Source organism: Mercenaria mercenaria, unplaced genomic scaffold, assembly GCF_021730395.1.
Source record: "Mercenaria mercenaria strain notata unplaced genomic scaffold, MADL_Memer_1 contig_889, whole genome shotgun sequence".
Classification (NCBI taxonomy): Eukaryota; Metazoa; Mollusca; class Bivalvia; order Venerida; family Veneridae; genus Mercenaria; species Mercenaria mercenaria.
In genome coordinates, this window is record NW_026463800.1 from 1 (window position 1) to 22,938 (window position 22,938).

Genomic DNA, 22,938 nt, shown 5'->3' on the forward strand with positions numbered 1-22,938 from the left:
TTACTTTTTAATATGCAAATAAGACAATGTTTACTGCAAAAGAGCAATAATATTGAAATTTATCGGCTCTTTGCTTTTTATAAATTTTGTATTTTTTTTTTTACTAATGTATGTAACTTACTTCCAAAGAAAAGAAGTAAAATGTTTTAGTGTCAAAAACATATACACGTGTATTTGATATTGCCCCCGCCCCCCACCACCCACGTGGAACAGTATACTCAGGATAGTGTGAGTTACTCCCCTTTGTTTTACAAATGCCATTTCTAAGCCAATAATAAAATAAAACGATGTTATCTTTGATAGTTGATAATCGTCTTCTTAAACCTAAAGTAAGTATGCTATATGTCTAAATCAGTCAAGATATGATTAAACTAATACCTTAAAGGTGTAAATTGATCTATGTTAATTATTTGAGGAAAATTTGGTAATGAAATACATTTGGTCACTGGGCGCTTGATCAATGTTTTAGATAGGGAGCGTTCAAAAGAAGCAGAGTTAAGTATTAAGTCACGCATGAGTGATCCGCATGTTGCAGAATTTCCACCATGTCAGGCCATTGGAAGATACTGGGACTTTGAAGTTGACTGGGCATTAATAAACTTCCATCATCTCTAGAAAGCTGGCTTTCAGAGATATGGTAACATATAAGTGTTAAGCAACCAGGTCGCAGTTGAGTTGAAATAGATATATCTTGACTATCAGGTGCAAGACCCAGGCCCCTATCTCAAAGGTCAAGGTCGCATGTAGAGGTCAAAGATAAAAGGTCTTTTTTTTTTAGGTCTGGTCAGTAACTTTACTTCGCATGGATGTATATTCAAGTAATATGACACAATGATTTGTTGCATGTAAGACTCAAACCTCTAGCTCAAGGTCAAGGTCACCTTTGGAGATAAAACATTTTTGGTATTTTTTATCTACGCTGTAACTTACTTCTGCATGGATGTCATATTTAAGTAAGTAAGCATAGATATTCACCATTACAAGACAATGTGTCATGTGCTAAAGTCAAGGTCACAGACACCCATTTTAATTTTTTTTGTGGGTTTTTTTTTGTGGGTTTTTTTTAACCAGTAATACAGACTCTCATTCTCCAATATTCATCATTTGTTTTACTGTCATCCATTCAACTTTGTGTATTTTGTCATATTATATCATGCAAATAAGTTTTCTTCTTTTTTTATATTGATCATTATTGTTTTGTTTTCTTGCCATTTGTATGCGATATTCTGTTTGTTGTTTATTGTCATATCACATGCCTAGTTAGGCCTTGATTTATTCAATAAACTAAACTAATAGGTACATGTACATGCAATTACTTCCCTTTTTATATGATAAAGTACAATACATGTGTTTTTATATCAGTTTTCCCACTAATTTTGACCAACACTGACTGGTATTCAATTTCTCTGGAATGTATTTAATTCAAAGGTACCCTATAAATTCATTTCATTTATCAGTTACCTTCCTTTGATATGATAAAATATTTCATTATATTTTTAGCTCACCTGTCACAAAGTGACAAGGTGAGCTATTGTGACCGCTTGATGTCCATCGTCCGTCGTCGGTCATCTGTCATCCGTCAACAATTTCTAAAAAAAACTTCTTGAAAACCACTGGGCAGAATTACACCAAACTTCACAGGAATGATCCTTAGGTGGCCCCCTTTCAAAATTATTCAAAGAATTGAATTCCATGCAGAACTCGAAAAACTTTAAAAATCTTCTTGTCCAAAACCACAGGGCCTAGGGCTTTGATATCTAGTGTGTAGCATTATCTAGTGGTCCTCTACCAAAATTGTTCAAATTATCCCCCTAGGGTCAAATATGGCCCCGCCTCGGGGGTCACATGGTTTATATAGACTTGTATAGGGAAAACTTTGAAAATCTTCTTGTACAAAACCACATGGCCTAGGGCTTTGATATTTGGTACGTAGCATCATCTAGTGGTCCTCTACCAAGATTGTTCAAATTATCGCCCTAGGGTCAAATACGGCCCTGCCCCGGGGGTCCCAAGTTTTATATAGACTTATATAGGAAAATTTCTAAAAAAATCTTCTTCTTGAAAACCACTGGGCAGAATTACACCAAACTTCACAGAAATGATCCTTGGGTGGCCCCCTTCCAAAATTTTTCAAAGAATTGAACTCCATTTAGAACTCTGGTTGCCATGGCAACCGAAAGGAAAAACTTTAAAAATCTTCTTGTCTAAAACCACAGGGCCTAGGGCTTTAATATCTGGTGTGTAGCATCATCTATTGGTCCTCTACCGAAATTGTTCAAATTATCCCCCTAGGGTCAAATATGGCCCTGCCCCGGGGGTCACATGGTTTATATAGACTTGTATAGGGAAAACTTTGAAAATCTTCTTGTACAAAACCACATGGCCTAGGGCTTTGATATTTAGTATGTAGCATCATCTAGTGGTCCTCTACCAAGATTGTTCAAATTATCCCCCTAGGGTCAAATATGGCCCCGCCCCGGGGGTCACATGGTTTATATAGACTTGTATAGGGAAAAAAGTTTAAAAATCTTCTTGTCTGAAACCACAACACTTAGATCTTTGATATTTGGTTTATTGCATTGTGTATGGTCCTCAACCAAATTTGTTCAAATTTTACCCCTTGGGTGAAAAGAGGCCCTGCCCTCGGGATCCCAAGTTTTATATAGACTTATATAGGAAAAAGCTTAAAAAATCTTCTTGTCTGAAACCATACGACCTAGGCTTTTGATATTTGGTATGATGCATTGTCTAGTAGTCCTCTACCAAAATTGTTCAAATTATGCCCCTGGGATTAAAAGAGGCCCAACCCTGGGGTCACTTAGTTATTATGTGAGTTATATAGGAAAAATACTTAAAAAATCATCTGATCCTATTTCCAAGACTGTTTAATTATAATTACCTGATGACCACAAGTAATATGATGTCACTTGACTGTGACCTTGACCTACTGACCTACTTTCTTGTTTTTTTAATATACAGCCTTGAAATTTTGATGACGTACACAGTTTTGCACACAAATCGTAAAACTGAATTTCATTGACCATGAATGTGACCTACTGACTTTCTTAATATTTTATCATCAGTTTGACATTTGAAACATGTAGCTCATATTACTCAGGTGAGCGATCCAGGGTCATCATGACCCTCTTGTTATTTATTTTTCTTACCAATAAGAAAAATGAAATCACATTAAATCTTTAAAAATAAAATATTAACATTTCAAGCATTCACCAATAACTATAGATTTCCATACATTTTCAAACTATGTCAGTTCTTCTTGAATTATATGATAAAGTTATGCTGTACATACTTTGTTAGTATGTTATATTGGTATGCAATTTGTTTTGAGAAAGATGTTCATAGGTGGGGGACATTGGTAACTTGCTCTTGAATTTGTATCTAGGTTGCTCATGAGAGGGAGGTCAGAGGTCAAGTGCAACTACACTTCCGTGATGTAACAGGAAAATCTGTTTTTGTAAAGCGATCATTGACAGCTACACAGAAGGTATGTTGATACAATACTCTTAGGTTTTCTAGTTTTATTCAGAGAACAGTGTCACTGTAAGCTTGAATAATGTCGCAAGAATTGTGCAAAATTCATCTATTGAAGATATTCCAAAGGTTTTGTTTTTAGCTCACCTGTCACAAAGTGACAAGGTGAGCTTTTGTGATCGCACGGTGTCCGTTCTGTCGTCCGTCCGTCCATGCGTCAGTGCGTCCGTCCGTCCGTAAACTTTTGCTTGTGACCACTCTAGAGGTCACATTTTTTGTGGGATCTTTATGAAAATTGGTCAGAATGTTCATCTTGATGATATCTAGGTCAAGTTTGAAACTGGGTCAAGTGCCATCAAAAACTAGGTCAGTAGTTCTAAAAATAGAAAAACCTTGTGACCTCTCCAGAGGCCATATATTTCACAAGATCTTCATGAAAATTGGTCAGAATGTTTATCTTGATGATATCTAGATCAAGTACGAAACTTGGTCACGTGCAGTCAAAAACTAGGTCAGTAGGTCAAATAATAGAAAAAGCTTGTGACCTCTCTAGAGGCCATATTTTTCATGGGATCTGTATGAAAGTTGGTCTGAATGTTCATCTTGATGATATCTAGGTCAAGTTTGAAAGTGGGTCACGTGCTTCAAAAACTAGGTCAGTAGATCAAATAATAGAAAAACCTTATGACCTCTCTAAAGGCCATATTTTTCATGGGATCTGTATGAAAGTTGGTCTGAATGTTCATCTTGATGATATCTAGGACAAGTACGAACCTTGCTCACGTGCGGTCAAAAACTAGGTCAGTAGGTCAAATAATAGAAAAACCTTGTGACCTCTCTAGAGGCCATATTTTTCATGGGATCTGTAAGAAAGTTGGTCTGAATGTTTATCTTGATGATATCTAGGTCAAGTTCGAAAGTGGGTCACGTGCCATCAAAAACTAGGTCAGTAGATCAAATAATAGAAAAACCTTATGACCTCTCTAAAGGATATATTTTTCATGGGATCAGTATGAAAGTTGGTCTGAATGTTCATCTTGATGATATCTAGGTCAAGTTTGAAACAGGGTCATGTGTGGTCAAAAACTAGGTCAGTAGTCCTAAAAATAGAAAAACATTGTGACCTCTCTAGAGGCCATACTTGTGCATGGATCTCCATAAAAATTGGTCAGAATGTTCATCTTGATGATATCTAGGTCAAGTTTGAAAGTGGGTCACGTGACTTCAAAAAGTAGGTCAGTAGGTCAAATAATGAAAAAACGTTGTGACCTCTCTAGAGGCCATATTTTTCATGGGATCTGTATGAAAGTCAGTCTGAATGTTGATCTTGATGATATATAGGTCAAGTTTGAAACTGGGTCAACTGCAATCAAAAACTAGGTCAGTAGGTCTTGAAATAGAAAAACCTTTTGACCTCTCTATAGGCCATACTCTTGAATGGATCTTCATGAAAATTGGTCAGAATGTTCACCTTGGTGATCTCTAGGTCAAGTTTGAAACTGGGTCACGTGCCTTAAAAACTAGGTCAGTAGGTCAATTGATAAAAAAACCTTGTGACCTCTCTAGAGGCCATACTTTTCATGGGATCTGTATGAAAGTTGGTCTGAATGTTCATCTTGATGATATCTAGGTCAAGTTTGAAATTGGGTCAACTGCGGTCAAAAACTAGGTCAGTAGGTCTTAAATTAGAAAAATCTTTTGACCTCTCTAGAGGCCATATTTTTCAATGGATCTTCATAAAAATTGATCTGAATGTTCAACTTGATGATATCTAGGTCAGTTTAGAAACTGGGTCACGTGCAGTCCAAAACTAGGCCAGTAGGTATAAAAATAGAAAAACCTTGTGACCTCTCTAGAGGCCATATTTTTCATGAGATCTTCATGAAAATTAGTGAGAATTTTCACCTTGATGATATCTAGGTAAAGTTCAAAACAGGGTCACGTACCTTCAAAAACTAGGTCAATAGGTCAAATAATAGAAAAACCTTGTGACCTCTCTAGAGACCATATTTTTCAATGGATCTTCATGAAAATTGGTCAGCATTTTTATCTTGATAATATCTAGGTCAAGTTCAAAACTGGGTCACATGAGCTCAAAAACTGGGTCATGTGGGAAGAGGTGAGCGGTTCAAGACCATCATGGTCCTCTTGTTTATACTTTATTTCATAAAGTTTTGATGTTTTGAAACTGCAAAGCTTTCAAATGTATAATGTAAACTAAAAACAGCCTTTTGTTAGAAATTTTTTATAAAGATATTAACAGCTAACAAAAAAAACATAAGAAGGAGGGGATTGTCTCTTTTATGGATGATATCAAACTGCTTTTAGGCAAAATAGTAGAAATTAAAAAAATTGATGGAGTTGTCAGAAGATATGGAAGGGAATCCCTGTCACCTTGAAAAAGCCAAGTGTGCTGATATAGATAGAGTGGTGAGGATACTCACATATCTTGATCTATCGTAAATATGTGTGACTATCCTTGTTTTAACATATGTTTTAGGGAAAGAAAGTTGAAATGAAAACTTTAGATGGAGTTATAACACGACTGAATGCAGCTGGTGAGAAACAGGGCATCATCTCTAAAAGTGCTGATACTGACAGAGAGGTGAAATTTTCTGTGTGTTTGTGTTATTCATGTTGTAAAATATCTATAAAAACAAATTGCTTGCAGCCAATCGGACTGTGAGTGACTGATTTCAATTCATACATTGATGGCTGAGTCACTACAGTATTATACCTTTGAGGGGTGGCATATAGTAGTAGACTCATTAGTGTGTCTGTCCCACAGTTTGAATTTCTTTATGATCAAGGTTCTTTGTAAAGCAATGGATGAAGTTCCAAAATTTGTCATAAGCCTCTAAATGCATGCATAGCTTTTGCATTTCCAGAAATCACTGTGTATATTCTTTTTATGCTGAATTAACTGACTTAATATTTAAACTAAATACTTTTGAAAATTGAATTCATCTGAACACAAACATTAAAACTTTACAGAAATGTGAGTGTGCATGGACAATTTTAATATTTGTAACTGAAATGATCAATATTTATTTAGATGATTACCTCCCTTGGAGTGTCAAAACCTGTTCTGGAGAATGTGATATTTTGTCATCAGGAAGATGCCAACTGGTAGGTTGTGGCTAATTCTTTTAGGAGGAAGTAACATTATTATTCCATATACATGAAGGGCACGTAGAGGATGAATGTTCTTTTAAAGGTGGTCAATCACATTTAAACAACATTTAATGACATTTTTTACCTTTTGTATATTCTGGTAGAGAATTATTTAAGGAACAAAAAGACCGATTACATAGAGTTAGATTCCTATTTGAAATGTATATTTTATTATTTTTATAAAATTTTGTAATTACTCCCCTTTAATATGAAAGTATATAAAAAGCTGGGTATTTCTTTTTATTTCGATACACTGTCTAGTTTTACATTTGCATTTGATAGACATATCAACTATTGAACAATCTGAACCAAAATGCAAGTTTAAAAGCTGTGTGTAGCTCCTGAATTCATTTATTTCCAATCTATCTTGGTTGCCCAAGCAAGATAGGCAAAGGGAGGTAATAATAATTTTTCAAACTTGCGTTTCTAATGAATTCCATCTAAATACATAATTTTTAATGCAAATATTTTACAAATATATTACAATATGTCTAATATTTATACATTTCCTTAGGCAAAGTATGTTTATCAAATTTATACTTATGATAAAATAACTCTTTCTTGGTTGGGCAACCAGGATAGGAAAACGAAATTTTAAAAATACCTCCAGTGAAAATCTAATTTGTATTAAGTGTTAAGTGAACATAAATGAGTGTAAATGATCAGATGCTTAAGTTTCGAACAAACCCGTTACATGGCCAAAATCTGATTATCCACCTTTAAGAAAAAGATATATAAAAAAAAATCAACCTTTTAATTTAAGTCAGAATATTTTGACAGTAGTACTTTTGAATTGATCAGACTTTTCCCAGAATGGAACATACATTTGTACTTATACATTCCTATGCCCCCTATGTCATAGACCCGTGAGGCATATAGTGTTTAAACTGTTCGTACATCAGTCCGACCATCTATCTGTCCGTCGTTATTGTGGTCTGACTTTAAAATAATTTTACACAAATTTTTCTTTGGTGAGTCTGTAGGAATATTTTACAAATTTTAAAATCAGTTTTGTCCAAAAAACTTGGCTGCCAGGAGGCATGGTCACTTTTCCCTATATGTATTTTGTTGAAACTTAAAAATTTTTTTAGATGATATTGTATCTGTATCCAATATCATCATAAGCTTAGCATCCCCACACATTACCAACCTCCCTCTCCTCCCTCCCCCACCACCCCACATACACATACATTACCAGCCCATATCTGTTTAGTATAAACTTTTAAAATATTCTTATCAGAAAACACTGGCACTCTTTCATAATGATTTCACAGATATTTTGTTTGCGTAACCGTCTACCAAAACTGTTCAAGCAAAAGGTGCAACTCAGGTGATCGATCTAAGGTCATCATGGCCCTTTTGTTACTTCACATTTTCTATCAAGCATTTTCAGGGGTCATGTGTCATACAATGTTGACATCAATATTGTTGTTTTAGTCTTAGTAGAATAAGCTTCCTCTGACAGTCACATAATAACATACAAATAATAGAAAGGGTTTGTGATTTTATACTTGCATATGTACTCGTTCGATTAGTAAATTTTCATATAAAATTATAGCAAGCGTCTGCTAAATTTGATGTAGGATGAATTTAATCAAACTGCTTGTTGCATGTAAATTTGCACATCTAAAACTTTTTTACAAGCAGAGTTATATCTTCTACAGCTAAATCAGTATGTCTTTGAGCAACCTATAAATGTTGTTTTCAAATGGATGGGGGGTCCAAAAAATAAATGAACATACATGAAAATGACAAATGTCCACATTGTAAGTGACAAATGTACAATATATATTTTAAAGGCCACTCGGTGAAGGAAAACAACTGAAAGAAAAGTTTGATGCTTTGTTTGCTTCAACAAGATATGTGAAAGCTCTAGACAGCATAAAGAAAACCAAAAAGGAACAGGTGAGGACAAAACCCCCTGCGGACAAAACCCCCTTCGCTCATTTTTGCATAGGCGGACAAAACACCCTTCATCGTTTTTACAAAGAGGACAAAATCCCCTTCGCTGAATTTTACAAGGAGGACAAAAACCCCTTCATGTTTTTTACAAGGAGTACAAAACCCCCTTCGCTGTTTTTCACAAGGTGGACTTATAAAAGTTGAAGGGGGTTTTGTCCTCCTTGCAAAAAACGTGAAGGGGGTTTTGTCCGCCTTGTAAAATTCAGCGAAGGGGGTTTTGTCCTCCTTGTGAAAAAGATGAAGGGGGTTTTGTCCGTCTGTGCAAAAATTAGTGAAGGGGGTTTTGTCCGCAGGGGATTTTGTCCGAATCCCGGAACAGGTATATAATAACTAAACATTCAGCAATCTTCGCTTGTAGTGAACACGTATATAACAAATTAAATTTCCAGTTATAAGAAACAGTTATGTATCTTGATTATGGTCCTTTTTGTGTGTTGAAAAGTTTGGTTGAATTATTCATGTGAGGAAGCCATCCAGCTGGCTTAAAAAAGGTCATGGTTGTACCCAGGTGTCCACTTGTGATGATATAATGCACGGAGGGGTACCTGGGGTCTTCCTCCAACATCATATCTGGAAAGTCACCGTATGAGCTATAATTGTGTCAGTGCGGCATTAAACCAAACATAATAAAAATGAATGAAAAGTATGGTTATTGCAGACATGATTTAAGCAAATTTTTGGATTTAAAGAATACTATTACAATAGACAAAAATGCATTGAAATATCTGCTAAAGCAAACCTTAAGAAGTCATGCTCAGAACTTTCAGCTTACCTGGACCAGAGGTTCATTGTGATGGGCCTGTATCTGTTGTCTATCCTCTTTTGTCTAGCGTTAGTTTTTCAGCAAAGCCGAATCAGGTAATATTTTGATTTCAAGATACAAAGATAAAATCATTAAGATTTTTGTTTGTTTGTTAGGATTTAATATTGTGAAATCCTCAAAAATTAATCCCTAATAAATATTAACGGTTTCACAGTATTGAGTCAGTAGGGCTTGTATGACTGAAATAAAAAAGAATCAATATTATTTTTATTTCAGGATGGCAAGTTAAAGGAATACAAAATTGAGCTTCAGTATTTGAATGAAAATAAGAAAAAGGCCCATCAGGTATACTTTATGAATACAGTGAGGATTATTAAGGACATAGACAGACAGCATTAACCTTTACCCTGCTATATTTTTATAACAAACATCCGTCCTTCACTTTGGATAGTACCATTAAAATTTAACTGTTAAAAAGGGTGCATACAAAAAAAGATACTGACTGAAAGGCACATATGTGCAGGCTGATCATGATCTACACTGATTGCAAGTGCAGAATCAGTAATGCCTAGCATTAGTAAATACAACGTAAAATGAATATGTGTGAAATAGTAATACATTATTTTGTTTTTCCCCCTATAAATTTAATTTGCCTAGAGTGTCGTCTGTAGGCGGAGAAGTTTATAGGGTTCAGAAGTTATCTCCTGGGATTTATCTTTGGGTTAAATGAGTATTAAAGAACTTAGCTTTGACTAAAGCAGTCTGTCATTGCTCCTATTTTGTTTGGCTTCTGTAGGAAAGCAGTATAGTTTTATGTTGCACTGGTGGTTGGATTAATAGGTACTGTGGTATATGGGCTTGCGTTTATATCAGTCGCCAAGCGGCGGCGAGTGTAGCACTAAGCATCTGGTGGTGTCTATGCTGGCAGATTGGTTACAGATATATATGACGCCAAGCAGCGGCAATAATATTGTCACAACTGTTAGTGGTATTAGTGCAACAGGAGTGGGGGCTTCCTGGGATTCTTGTAAGGTCCACTCTTTGTTGCTCCTATGCGTATGTCTTTCCATAGTTAAAATCTATGGATCAAACAAATTGCATTAGTGTCGTCGGATGAGATTTATTTCACGTCTGTCATGATTATATCTGCCATTCATATCTTCAGTTACAACTCTGGAAATACTTTTTAAAAGTAAACTTAATTGAATTATTTATATTTGGCAATGCAATTATTGTCAATAGAAATATGAATTATCACATGACGTTGTATTCATTGGTATATATCAGTTCTCATCCTAGAATAATAAGTGTGCTATATCGCTTCCCAAATAATTTTATTTGGTAAAAGATACATCCAGCTCCACAATCTACAGTTCCGAAAAATATTTTGGTGTATTAAACTTTACTGAATGGTTTGAACCCCTAAGTATGCCAGATAACTAGACAAGTTTTCTACACTTTTCAGTTGGTACTTTGTTGTTTGGGAAACAGTGAATTGATTAAATTAAATTCTATAGCTATCAATTAAAGGCATATGTAAATGAGATGGGCGAAATTTTTCCCAATAACAGGGGAAAATGCCACTTTCAAGGGCAGATAAGTTTTTTTCAGTACTGGTGACCTAAAACTTTTATTGCATGTTGTTGTTTCTCAGATGAATGTCCTTAATAAATATTTGAGGATTTGAAGAAATTCTGTTTCTTGGAAAAATTTCGCTCATCTCATATACAGAAACTCTAACATATGCCTTTAAATTGTGACAGTCACTGTGCTTGTCTTTCTACTGTATGTTGGATTGCTGCTTGCCAAGTTTGAATCCCTTGTGCTGATGTTATCTCGCCAACCAGTAGAGTAGAGTCAGATCATTACCTCAAAGATCAGTGTCACAGTTCATGGAACATTCTGAGATTAACTTCAAAACAAAGTCTTCTGTTGTTTAGTTGTTATCATTTTTAGCTTGACTACATGAAGTATGGAGAGCTGTCCTACTCGACCCTGCATCAGGGTCATCTTTCCGTATCTGCACTTTGGTTTAAGTTTTGATGCATTTTCATTTTGTTTCAGTATTGTTTTTGCCCTGTCCGTCCGTCAGTCACATTTCATTTCCTATCAATAACTGGCGAATTTGACCTAGAATTTCAAACTTCATAGGATGGTAGGGCTGCTGGAGTAGACAACCCCTATTGTTTTTGCCGTCACTCTATCAAAGGTCAATGTCACAGGGGCCTGAACATGGAAAACCATTTCTAGTCAATAACTCGAGAACTACTTGACCCAGAATGTTGAAGCTTCATAGGATGATTGATCATGCAGAGTAGATGACCCCTATTGGGGTCACTCTGGTCAAGGTCACAGGGGCCTGAACATTGAAAACCATTTACGATCAGTAACTTGAGAACCACTTAAACCAGAATGTTGAAACTTCATAGGATGATTGGTCATGCAAAGTAGATGGCCTCTATTGATTTTGGGGTCACTTGTTAAAGGTCAAGATCACAGGGGCCTGAACATGGAAAACTGTTTCTGGTCAATAACTTGAGAACCACTTGACCCAGAATATTGAAACTATATAGGAAGATTGGTCAGTCAGAGTATATGATCAGTTGGTCAGTCTAGTATATGACCATGCAGAGTAGATGACCACTATTGATTTTAGGGTCACTCTGTTAAAGGTCAAGATCACAGGGCCCTTAACATGGAAAATTGTTTCCAATCAATAACTTGAGAACCACTTGACCCAGAATGTTAAAACTTCATAGAATGATTGGAAATGCAGAGTGAAAGAACCCAAGTAATTTTGGAGTCACTTTATTAATGGTCAAGGTAACAGGGGCCTGAACATGGAAAACTGTTTCCAGTCAGTAACTTGAGAGCCACTTGATCCAGAATGTTGAACCTTCGTAGGATGATTGGTCATGCAGAGTAGATGACCCTATCGATTTTGGGGTCAGTCTGTTAAAGGTCAAGGTTACAGGGGCCTGAACATGGAAAACCATTTCTGATCAATAACTTGAGAACCACTTGACCCAGAATGTTGAAACTTCATAGGATGATGTAACATGCAGAGTAGATGACCCCTATTGATTTTGGGGTCAGTCTATTAAAGGTCAAGGTTACAGAGGCCTGATCATGTAAAATCATTTCCAGACAATTACTTGAGAACCACATGACCAAGAATGTTGAAACTTCATAGGATGATTGGATATACAGAGTAGATAACCTCTATTGATTTTGGGGTCAGTCTATTAAAGGTCAAGGTTACAGCAGACAGAAAATGAAAATCCATTTCTGGTCAATAACATGAAAACCATTTGACCTAGAACCTTCACATTTCATAGGGTGATAGGACTTACAAAGTAGATGCATGCCCCCTATTGTTTTTGGGGTCACTCCATCAAAGGTCAAGGTCACAGGAGGCTGAACATAGAAAACTCTTTCTAATCAATAACTTGAGAACCACTAGGCACAGAATGTTGAAACTTAAGTGGGATGACAGGACATGCAAAGTAGATAATCCTATTGCAGCCAACTATCAGTGTCTCTGACTTTTGCTCCTGTCCTGTATTGACTTCATGCCTATACGACTATGCACTGGGGGAGACATGCATGTTTTTACAAAAGCATCTTCTAGTTACTTGATGGATTTGTTTCAAACTTAATGGTTATTCCTAATCATCAGCCACATCATATGACACAAGGGTCATAACTCTCACACCGATATTTCATGATTTATCCCCCCTTTTAACTTAGAATTTCAGGTTAAAGTTTTGATGCACTTTCACTCTATCTTGGCTTTGATTCAAATTTAAAATAGTTATTCCACCTTATCACCCACATCATATGACACAAGGTGCATAACTCCGATACCAGTATTTCATGAATTATGTTCCCCTTTTACTTAGGATTTCAGGTTAAAATTTTGATGCACCTTCACTCTATCACAGTTATTACGAAATGGATTTGATTCAAACTTAAAATAGTTATTTAACATCATCACTCACATCATATGAAACAAGGGCCATAACTCTTGCACCAATATTTTATGAATTATCCTCCCTTTTTAAGCTTTGATGCACTTTCACTCTATCTTGGTTATTTCGAAATGGATTTGATTCAAACTTAAAACAGTTGTTCCACCTTATCACACACATCAAATGACACAAGATCCATAACTCTGGTACAAATATTTCAAGAATTATGCCCCCTTTTACTTAGACTTTCATGTTAATTTTGATGCATTTTCACTATATCACATTTATTACTTAAAGGCGTACGCTAGAATTCCCTGTATATGAGATGGGCGAAAATTTTCCCAATAACAGAATTTCTTTAAACTTTGGATATTGAAGGACAATCATCTAAGAAACAGAAAAATGCAATAAAAATCATAGGTCACCGGATTCGAAAAAGAGTTATCTGCCCTTGAAAACGTCATTTTTGGGGGAAATGCCGTTTTCAAGGGCAGATAACTCTTTTTCGAATCCGGTGACCTATGATTTTTATTGCATTTTTTTGTTTCTTAGATGATTGTCCTTCAATATCCAAAGTTTGAAGAAATTCTGTTATTGGGAAAATTTTCGCACCAAATTCTAGCATACGTCCTTAATAGATTTGATTCAAACTTGAAGTTGTTATTCCACATCATCACCCACATCATATGACACAAGGTGCAAAAATCACTCTAACACCAATATTTCTTGAATTATCCCCCTTTTTGCTTAGAATTATACTTATTTAATATTCTTTATCTCTCTTATTACTTAATATTTTGACGCAGACTTGAGCTATTGTCCAATACCTTTATTCTTATTGGAGTCATTAAACACTACTGACAGCTTCAGCTTCCTCAGATGTGCCCAGTTCACTATCAAGCATCAAAATAGTTGAGCGCGCTGTCTCCTATGACAGCTCTTGTTCATGTATACCTTTACTTCAAAGTCGCACAAGGACAGACATTGGAGGCTTATTATCTTGTAGCTTCAGTGTGATTTAACAGAGCAAGAGGCAAAACTGGAAGCTTCTATAGATTCTGTGAACAAAGTGAAAAAGCAGCTTAAACCTAAAGAGGTAAGATTAAATAACTAAATCTATGACTGCATTGCTAAGGTTAAATAAATTAAAACATAATAATATTTCTTTTAGAGTTTGTACAAATATGCTTTTACAAATTGTTGCAGAAGAGCAAATAGCTAGACCTAATGCCTACATACTTAATATGTTTTTCAGCTGGAGAGCACTATAGTAATAGAACTAAAAGATTAACAACATTTCTCACATCTTAAATATGGTAGAGTGAACTTACTCTTTGGATGTCATGATTGCTTATTGTTTGTAATGTACTATCACACATTTATGTGATAATGCACAGACATTAAAGTTATCACAATGAGTTTGTGAGCAGCAAGTTGGACACCTGCTAGTCATGCAATCAGCTATACACCCCATCCTATGATATGTATATTTAAATTGCCGTCTTGGACTAAAACTGTTGCTAGAACAATGAGCGTACATGATTAAACAAATCTATTAACTTTATACAGTTATGTACTGTTAAACAAACTATGTGATGCATTATTGATAACAGAAAATAATCCAAGTTTTTTGTCAAGACCCTGGGAAAAGTGGGGAGAAAAACTGACCAGTCAGCAATACCTTTAATAACTGACAAGACTTTGGCCGAAGTTGCTGCATGTTTGTAGAACAACTTTCTACTGTGGACATCGAAATAGGACAGTCTGTATCACCATTCCCATAAGTAAAAGTTACCTAAGTAGAAATCAGCTATAGATGTCCTGACATTATATAGAAGTGGTGGAGGTACCAACATTTACCAACATTAACTACAGTATACATGAACCCCATTCATGATACCAGACACCAAAACACAAGATAGTACCGAACAATGGCAACTTGAAAAGCTGCAATGGAGAAAGCTGAGAAGACCCCAGTCCTGCAAGGAAATATATTGGAAACATGTCAGTGATTGTCGCTATTGTGTATACAGTATAACCTGTTAACAGTTGAGGTCCCCTGTATGGAGCAAATACCTCAAAACAAAGACAGATATTTTCTATGCAAATAGACCATGACTTTAAATTTATCTCTACACAGCATTAACCTCTGCAGAACAAACAACAAATTTCAGTTTTTCTAGAGTTGTCACATAATGCTTTACAGGGGGCCCCCATGGCAGAGTGGTTGAGGTCGCTGACTTCAAATCACTTACCCTTCACCGATGTGGGTTTGAGCCTCACTCGGGGCATTGAATTCTTCATGTGAGGAAGCTATCCAGCTGGCTTACGGAACGTCGGTGGTTCTACCCAGGTGCCCGCTCATGATGAAATAATGCATGGAGGGGCCCCCTGGGGTCTTCCTCCACCATCAAAACTGGAAAGTCACCATATGATGTATACTTGTGTTGGTGCGACATTAATTTATTTATTTTGTTGGGTTTATTGTTGCACCGACGCAATTTTAGGTCATATGGCGACTTTCCAGCTTTAATGGTGGAGGAAGACCCCAGGTGCCCCTCCGTGCATATTTCATCACGAGTGGGCACCTGGGTAGAACCACCGACCTTCCATAAGCCAGCTGGATGGCTTCCTCACGTGAAGAATTCTACGCCCCAAATGAGGTTTCGAACCCACATCGATGGGCAAATGGTTTGAAGTCAACAACTCTAACCACTCGGCCACGGAGGCCCCTGGTGCGACATTAAACCCAACAAAAACAAAAAACAAGATTTTGGAGAATTTAAAGCTTATTTAAAGTGAAGAAAGCTTCTAAGATTTGCAAAGATATAGGATACTATAGCTTTGTTTTCTATAGGAAAAATAAATAGTAAACAATGAATGCTATAATTATTGTTATGAAACATTGAATAAATAGTCGGGACAGATAAAGTTCTTTCAAAAGGAAAACTTTGTTTGCAGTAACAAATACAGCAATGTTATTTAAGCTTGTTTATGGTGAATTTATTTTCTTCTTTTTTTTCAGGAAAAGTTGAACAAAATGGATAAACAGTCAGCTGAAGTCTGTGACATTCAAAACAAAATCGGTAAGTGTGTTCAGTATGACATCAGTTGGTCACTTGCATTTAATCCTTGTGAATTATTCAACAGTAATAGTCCTGCTGATAATATATATTCAAAGCACATTGGAAATGCTGCCAAGCAGCACTGCTTGGATGAGTATAATTTCTTTGTTCTAAAGAGGCTGCTGTTCTCTTAATGAGGCTAATTACATTACAGTGGTCAAGTTGGTAAAAATAGACAACAGCTTTTTTTGGATGGTATTTTCTATTTATAAGTGTTTTAGTGAATGTGACTTTGTAGGTAGAACTGGGCGTAGTGTTTACTGTAGTGCTGTGGCTCTGAGAAAATGAAACTTTGTTTGTAAACCAGTTTCAAAACTCCAGAATTTGATTGATTCTGAGCTCAGTTTTGAACTTGACCTATGGCAAGGTTGCGTTATTAAGACTGTTTTATGTATATTTCAGACCAGTATGGCAGTGATAAGAAACTGATTCAGAAGCATGCTGCGGAACTTCAGGAACAGATAGAAAAAATAGTCCAAGGTACAATTTTTATGGATCTTTATGACCCTGATGCCTAAGACCCAGGAGGCGTATACTGTGCTTAAACTGTCCGTTAGTCTGTCCATCCGCCAGTCAGTCACACTTCCTTGTGTTCTCAAATACTACACTTTCTATCCAGATGAAATGAAATTTTGGCATGAGATGGACATGTGCATACACATTGGACTTTCATGTCCCTTTTTTAACTGAATATTACAACTACATCAGAACACTGTATCTCAATTCCTAATGCAGTTTCCATCTAATTGAAATGAAACTTGGTGTATCACCAACATGAAGTGAACTTGCGCATATTTTTGGACTTTTTTAGTATCCTACTCTGAAGACAGGTTGAAAATCATTTTCTTTGGTCTGTTGGTTTGCTGTCAGTCCATCATTCAGTCACTCAATCACATTCTTGTCAAGATTTTGATTGCCAAACTTGGTTCAGATGTTTCCTACAATCAGAAGATTGTTACACACAACACCCAGACCCATAGCTCAAAGGTCAAGGTCACACATGGAGGTCAAATGTTAGCAGAGTCTATTTCATGTCCAGTCAGTAACTCTGGCATCCATCAAGGGATTTTTATTTTACTTGGCATATGTTCCCCATAACAAGATTATAGAGGTCAAGATTGTACTCAGAATTCAAAGATTTTATGTCATTTTTCTTGTAATATTGCATAGCATATGAAGTTGTGCACATAGGGTTTTCTTTGGAATTTAAAGTCAGTCATCCCAGAGACGCCTATCTCAAGAAGTATGTGACTTAGTCATGAAACAGAGAATTTTTTATAGCTTGTGAAGTTGTGCACCTGGTGTTCTGACCTAGAACCTTTAAACTTCATAGGGTGATAGGGTTTATGGAGTAGATAACCCTTATTAATTTTGGGCTCATTCCATCAAAGGTTAAGGTCACAGGGGCCTGAACATGGGAAACCATTTCCAGTCAATAACTTGAGAACCACTTGACCCAGATTGTTTAAACTTCATAGGATGATTGGACATGCAGAGTAAATGACCTCCATAGATTTTTGGGTCACTCAATCAAAGGTTAAGGTCACAGGGGCCTGAACATGGGAAACCATTTCCAGTCAATAACTTGAGAACCACTTGACCCAGATTGTTTAAACTTCATAGGATGATTGGACATGCAGAGTAAATGACCTCCATAGATTTTTGGGTCACTCAATCAAAGGTTAAGGTCACAGGGGCTTGAACATGGGAAACCATTTCCAGTCAATAACTTGAGAATCAACTTCATAGGACGATTTGACATAGAGTAGATGACCCCTATTAATTTTTGGGTCAATCAATCAAAGGTCAAGGTCACAGGGGCCAGAAACTTCGAAAACTGTTTCCAGTCCATAACTTGAGAACAACTTGACCAAGAACATTGAAACTTAATGAGATGATTGGACATGCCAAGTAAATGATCCCTATTGCATTTCGGTCACTAAACCAAACATCAGTGTCTCTCTGATTTTCACTCCTGTCCCCTATTGACTTCTTGCCTATTACTACTATGCTTTGGGGGAGACAAGCACTTTTCTAAAAAAGCTTCCTTTAGTTTTGCAAGATCCAGATATAAGTTATACATGTAGAGCATAGTCTGAGGTGGAAGTAGGATATTTAAAATGTTGATATGTATGATGGCCTAAACTTTATTTTTCCCTGTTTTATAGAAAAAAAATAAGTTGATCATAATACCTTATTGCGTATGTATGATTAACATTTATTCTTAAATGTCTTGTTATTTTACAGGGCCTGATGAAAAGTTGAAGAAGATGTTGTCAGACTTTGAAAAAAAACTTACGGAGACAAAGAGAAAACTGCAGGAGGTAATTCTGAATTTTCCTCCTTGTGTGGAAGTCAGTCAAATAAGTACATTTTAGACTATTGATAAAGACCATGCTCAGGACAGCAAAACTGTGGTCATTAACTGCTAGTTTAATTTATACAGTTGTACCTGGCTTACCAGTCACCTGTATTAAGCAGGCACTTGCTTTAAGCAGCCAATCAGCGACCTTCACAAGGTCACTTTTTACTCAGATTTCAGCTTGTCTTAAGGTAGTTTTTTTTCTACAATGAATTTGAATTTGATTTTACCCTGATTTTTCAAAACTTCAGAATATACTGAGAAAATTTGACAGATAAAAATGATAGCATCTTGTGCTTAATGTTTTACTTTAACTTGGACATCACACAAGTTTTCATAATGGGAGTCTATGGGAAACCACAGTTTTGATAACATTTTTTTCTGCAATACAGATTTTAATGAAACGTCTCAAAGTTGTAAATAAACATATGGTATAATAATTATGGCAAACTAAATTTATAGGGCCTTGTGCTTGTTCTTAAGATGTTTGCCCATGATCGAAGGGACCTGCACATTTCAAGCTGATTTTAAGACACAATTAAGAATTATTTGTAATGTTTACATATACATGTACATATATTTGAATGCAGTAAATTTATGAACTTATTGTCAAAATGGAAACTTTAAAAGCTTTTAAATTTAAGCATGCATAATGTACCTGTCATGTAGAAATTTCCAGTTTCTTTAAAAATGTATAAAAAAATTGAATATTTAACTTTAATTTCTTGTTAGTTTGAAGAGAAGCAGTCATGTTTGAGCACACAAAAAGAGGATGTAGATGAAGGGAAATCGGCTATATTGGTAGAACTTGGAAAACTAGAGCTAGAGGCAGAGGTAATATAATATGTTTTAATGTAAGTTTTTTGTTCATCACCGTTAATACTTACAAGAGAAGGACAAGTCTTATTTTAGCTCACCTGAACTTTGTTCAGGGTGAGCTATTAGTATATGTGGATACCCCGGCATCCTGCATCCATCATCATGCGTCAACATTTTTTACTTAAACATCTTCTCCTCTGAAATTACTGGTCAGAATTACACCAAGCTTGGTCAGTAGCATCCTGGCATGGACCTCTTATCTAGTTTGTTCAAATGGTTTACCTTGGCCCATTTAGGGGCCACCAGAGCTAAAAATATAAATACCTTTAAAAATTTCTTCTCATGAACCGCTTGAAGGATCTTCATTGAACTTGGTCTGTAGCATCATTATTAGGTCCAGTCCCAAATTTGGTCAAATGGGGGCACTTGTCCTCTTTTTTGGGCCACTAGAGCTAAAATTAGAAATACCTTTAAACGCCTTTTTCTCATGAAACGCTGGAAGGATCTTTATCCATGGTTCGCACAGCCTTGAAAAGGCCTGGAATTCTGGATGTTGTCCTGAAAAGTTCCTTATTTGCATTAAAAGCCCTAAAAATCCCTAACTGCCAATCTTCGGCCCTAAATTTCTTTAAAATGGCTCTAAATTGAGTAGCTGCGCCCACAGATTGCCTCATATCCTTTAAGTGTTAGTACTTCGTTCTATTTAAAATCCCTAACTGTCAATCTTCCACCCTAAATTTCTTTAAAATGGCCCTAAATTGATTAGCCACACCTGCAGATTGCCTCGTATCCTTCAAGTTTTAGTATTTCGTTCTGTTTTAAGATCGTTCTATTTTAAGAACAGTAACATTGATAAAATCCGAAGACATAATTCTTGAATGATGGGAATATTTGTTGCAAAAGTGACATATGAACAGAGTACACCAGTCAAGCGATCGGCAAGGGGCTGAGCTTCTGATTTGGTAGTCGGGTATGTGCGCATACCTGGCGTACGTTGCTGGCAGCCTGTTTTTCCGAGATAGGCTTAACGGTGAATAATGCAAGAAAGTTAAGGTCAAATGAGTTCATCGGTAATTTTTGTACCCCCCGACAACAAAGTTGTAAGGGGGGGTATACTGGTTTCAGGTTGTCTGTCTGTCTGTCCGTCTGTCCGTAGACGCAATCTTGTGCGCACCATCTCTCCTTATCCCCTTGACACAATTTAATGAAACTTCACACAAGTGATCAGTACCAACAGTAGTTGTGCATGGGACATGTTAGGTTCTTTTAGAAAAAAAATTTGCAGAGTTATGGGACTTTTTTTTTTTGTTACTATACTATATACATAGACACAATCTTGTGCGCACCATCTCTCCTCATCCCCTTGACACAATTTAATGAAACTTCACACAAGTGATTAGTACCAACAGTAGTTGTGCATGGGACATGTTAGGTTTTTTTAGAAAAAAAAATTGCAGAGTTATGGGACTTTGTTTTTTTTGTTACTGTACTATATACATAGACACAATCTTGTGCGCACCATCTCTCCTCATCCCCTTGACACAATTTAATGAAACTTCACACAAGTGATCCGTAACAACAGTAGTTGTGCATGGGTGTTAGGTTCTTTCAGCGACAAAAATTGCAGAGTTATGGGACTTTGTTTCTTGTTAACATACTATGTACATACAGTCTGCATATGCAATCTTGTGCGTGCCTAATCTACCAAACCCTTACACACAATTTAATGAAACTTCACACAAGTGATCAGTACCAACCCTAGTTGTGCATGGTGCATGTTACATTCTTTTAAATAAATATTCTGCATAGTTATGGGACTTTGTTTTTTGTTACTATACTGTATACATACAGTCTATATACATACAGTCCACATAATTATGCAATCTTGTGTGCGTCAAATTGCAATGTACTGTGTCAGTGCATGCGGGGGGTACATTCATCACCTTTAGTGATAGCTCTAGTTATGACATAATATATTTTGAGGAAGGGATCCTTTGAGAGCACTGAAACTATAAGGCTGAAAAAGTGTATTTATTGGTCTTAAATGAAATATTTAGCCAAGCTGAAGCAGTTTTCAAGTGAAATTATCGGCAGTATGGGATATTGATGGTGTTGTAGTTTTGATGTGCAGGTACATCTGTTCAAGGTAAATATCAGTGTACGCCATTTATTAGCCACTGTGCCTCAAACAAATTGGCCCTTCATTAATGATATCGAATCATCACAGATTTTGCATCGCGGTTTATAAATACTTAAAAAACTTTCTTGAATAAACTTGCATCATGGGCAAGTGTGTATATAATCCAAACTGGTCATCGTCTTACAGCTGGGTGATGAAAGCAGAAGGTAAGTACAAAGCGTACTGTAAATTGAGAACCACTTGACCCAGAATGTTGAAACTTAATAGGATGATTGGTAATGCAGAGTAGATGACCCCTATCGATTTTGGGGTCACTCTGTTAAAGGTCAAGGTCACAGGGGCCTGAGCATCGAAAACCGTTTCCAATCAATAACTTAAGAACCTCTCGACCCAGAATGTTGAAACTTCATAGGATCATTGTTCCTGCTGAGTAAATGACCCCTATTTGTTTTTGGGTTCACTCCATTAAAGGTCAAGGTCACAGGGGCCTGAACATGGAAAACAATTTCCGATCAATAACTTGAGAACCACTTGACCCAGAATGTTGAAACTTCATAGAATGATTGAACATGCAGAGTAGATGACCCCTATTGATTTTTGGGGCAGTCTATTAAAGGTCAAGGTCACAGGGGCCTGGTCATGTAAAATCCTTTCCAGAAAATAACTTGAGAACCACTTGACCTAGAATGTTGAAACTTAATAGGATGATTGGAAATGCAGAGTAGATGACCCCTATTTATTTTGGGGTCACTTGATCAAAGGTCAAGGTCACAGAAGCCTGAACAGTGACTTGAGAACCACTAGGCCAAGAGTGTTGAAGCTTAGCGGGATGACTGGACATGCCAAGTAGATGATCCCTATTGCAGTCAACCATCAGTGTCTCTTTGACTTTCGCTCCTGACCCCTATTGACTTCTTGCCTATATGACTTTGCATTGGGGGAGACATGCGCTTTTTGACAAAAGCAATTTCTAGTTTAAATTTGTTTGACACTTTTCAGCACCATCAAGAAAATGTAGTAAAGAGAGATCAAAAGATTAAACAGTATGCAGATGAATATAGTTTTGAAGGTAAATTTAAAAATTTCAATAAGCAGTAACATTTTCATCAGCAATAACTGTGTTCTCCACA

At 36.3% G+C, this 22,938-nt stretch overlaps 1 protein-coding gene across 1 annotated transcript in view; it reads left to right on the forward strand.

Moving 5' to 3' along the window:
* Positions 1-256: 256 nt before the first annotated feature.
* LOC123557604 (DNA repair protein RAD50-like) overlaps positions 257-22,938 on the forward strand; it is a gene marked incomplete at its 3' end in the record, with an annotated part of 49,730 nt that continues 27,048 nt past the window's right edge. The window contains 12 exon segments of the mRNA XM_053536275.1: positions 257-329; positions 3,404-3,505; positions 5,993-6,097; positions 6,548-6,621; positions 8,466-8,571; positions 9,668-9,736; positions 14,369-14,458; positions 16,388-16,448; positions 16,890-16,967; positions 18,735-18,811; positions 19,582-19,683; positions 22,808-22,877. Coding sequence (XP_053392250.1) covers positions 288-329; positions 3,404-3,505; positions 5,993-6,097; positions 6,548-6,621; positions 8,466-8,571; positions 9,668-9,736; positions 14,369-14,458; positions 16,388-16,448; positions 16,890-16,967; positions 18,735-18,811; positions 19,582-19,683; positions 22,808-22,877 — 976 coding nt within the window.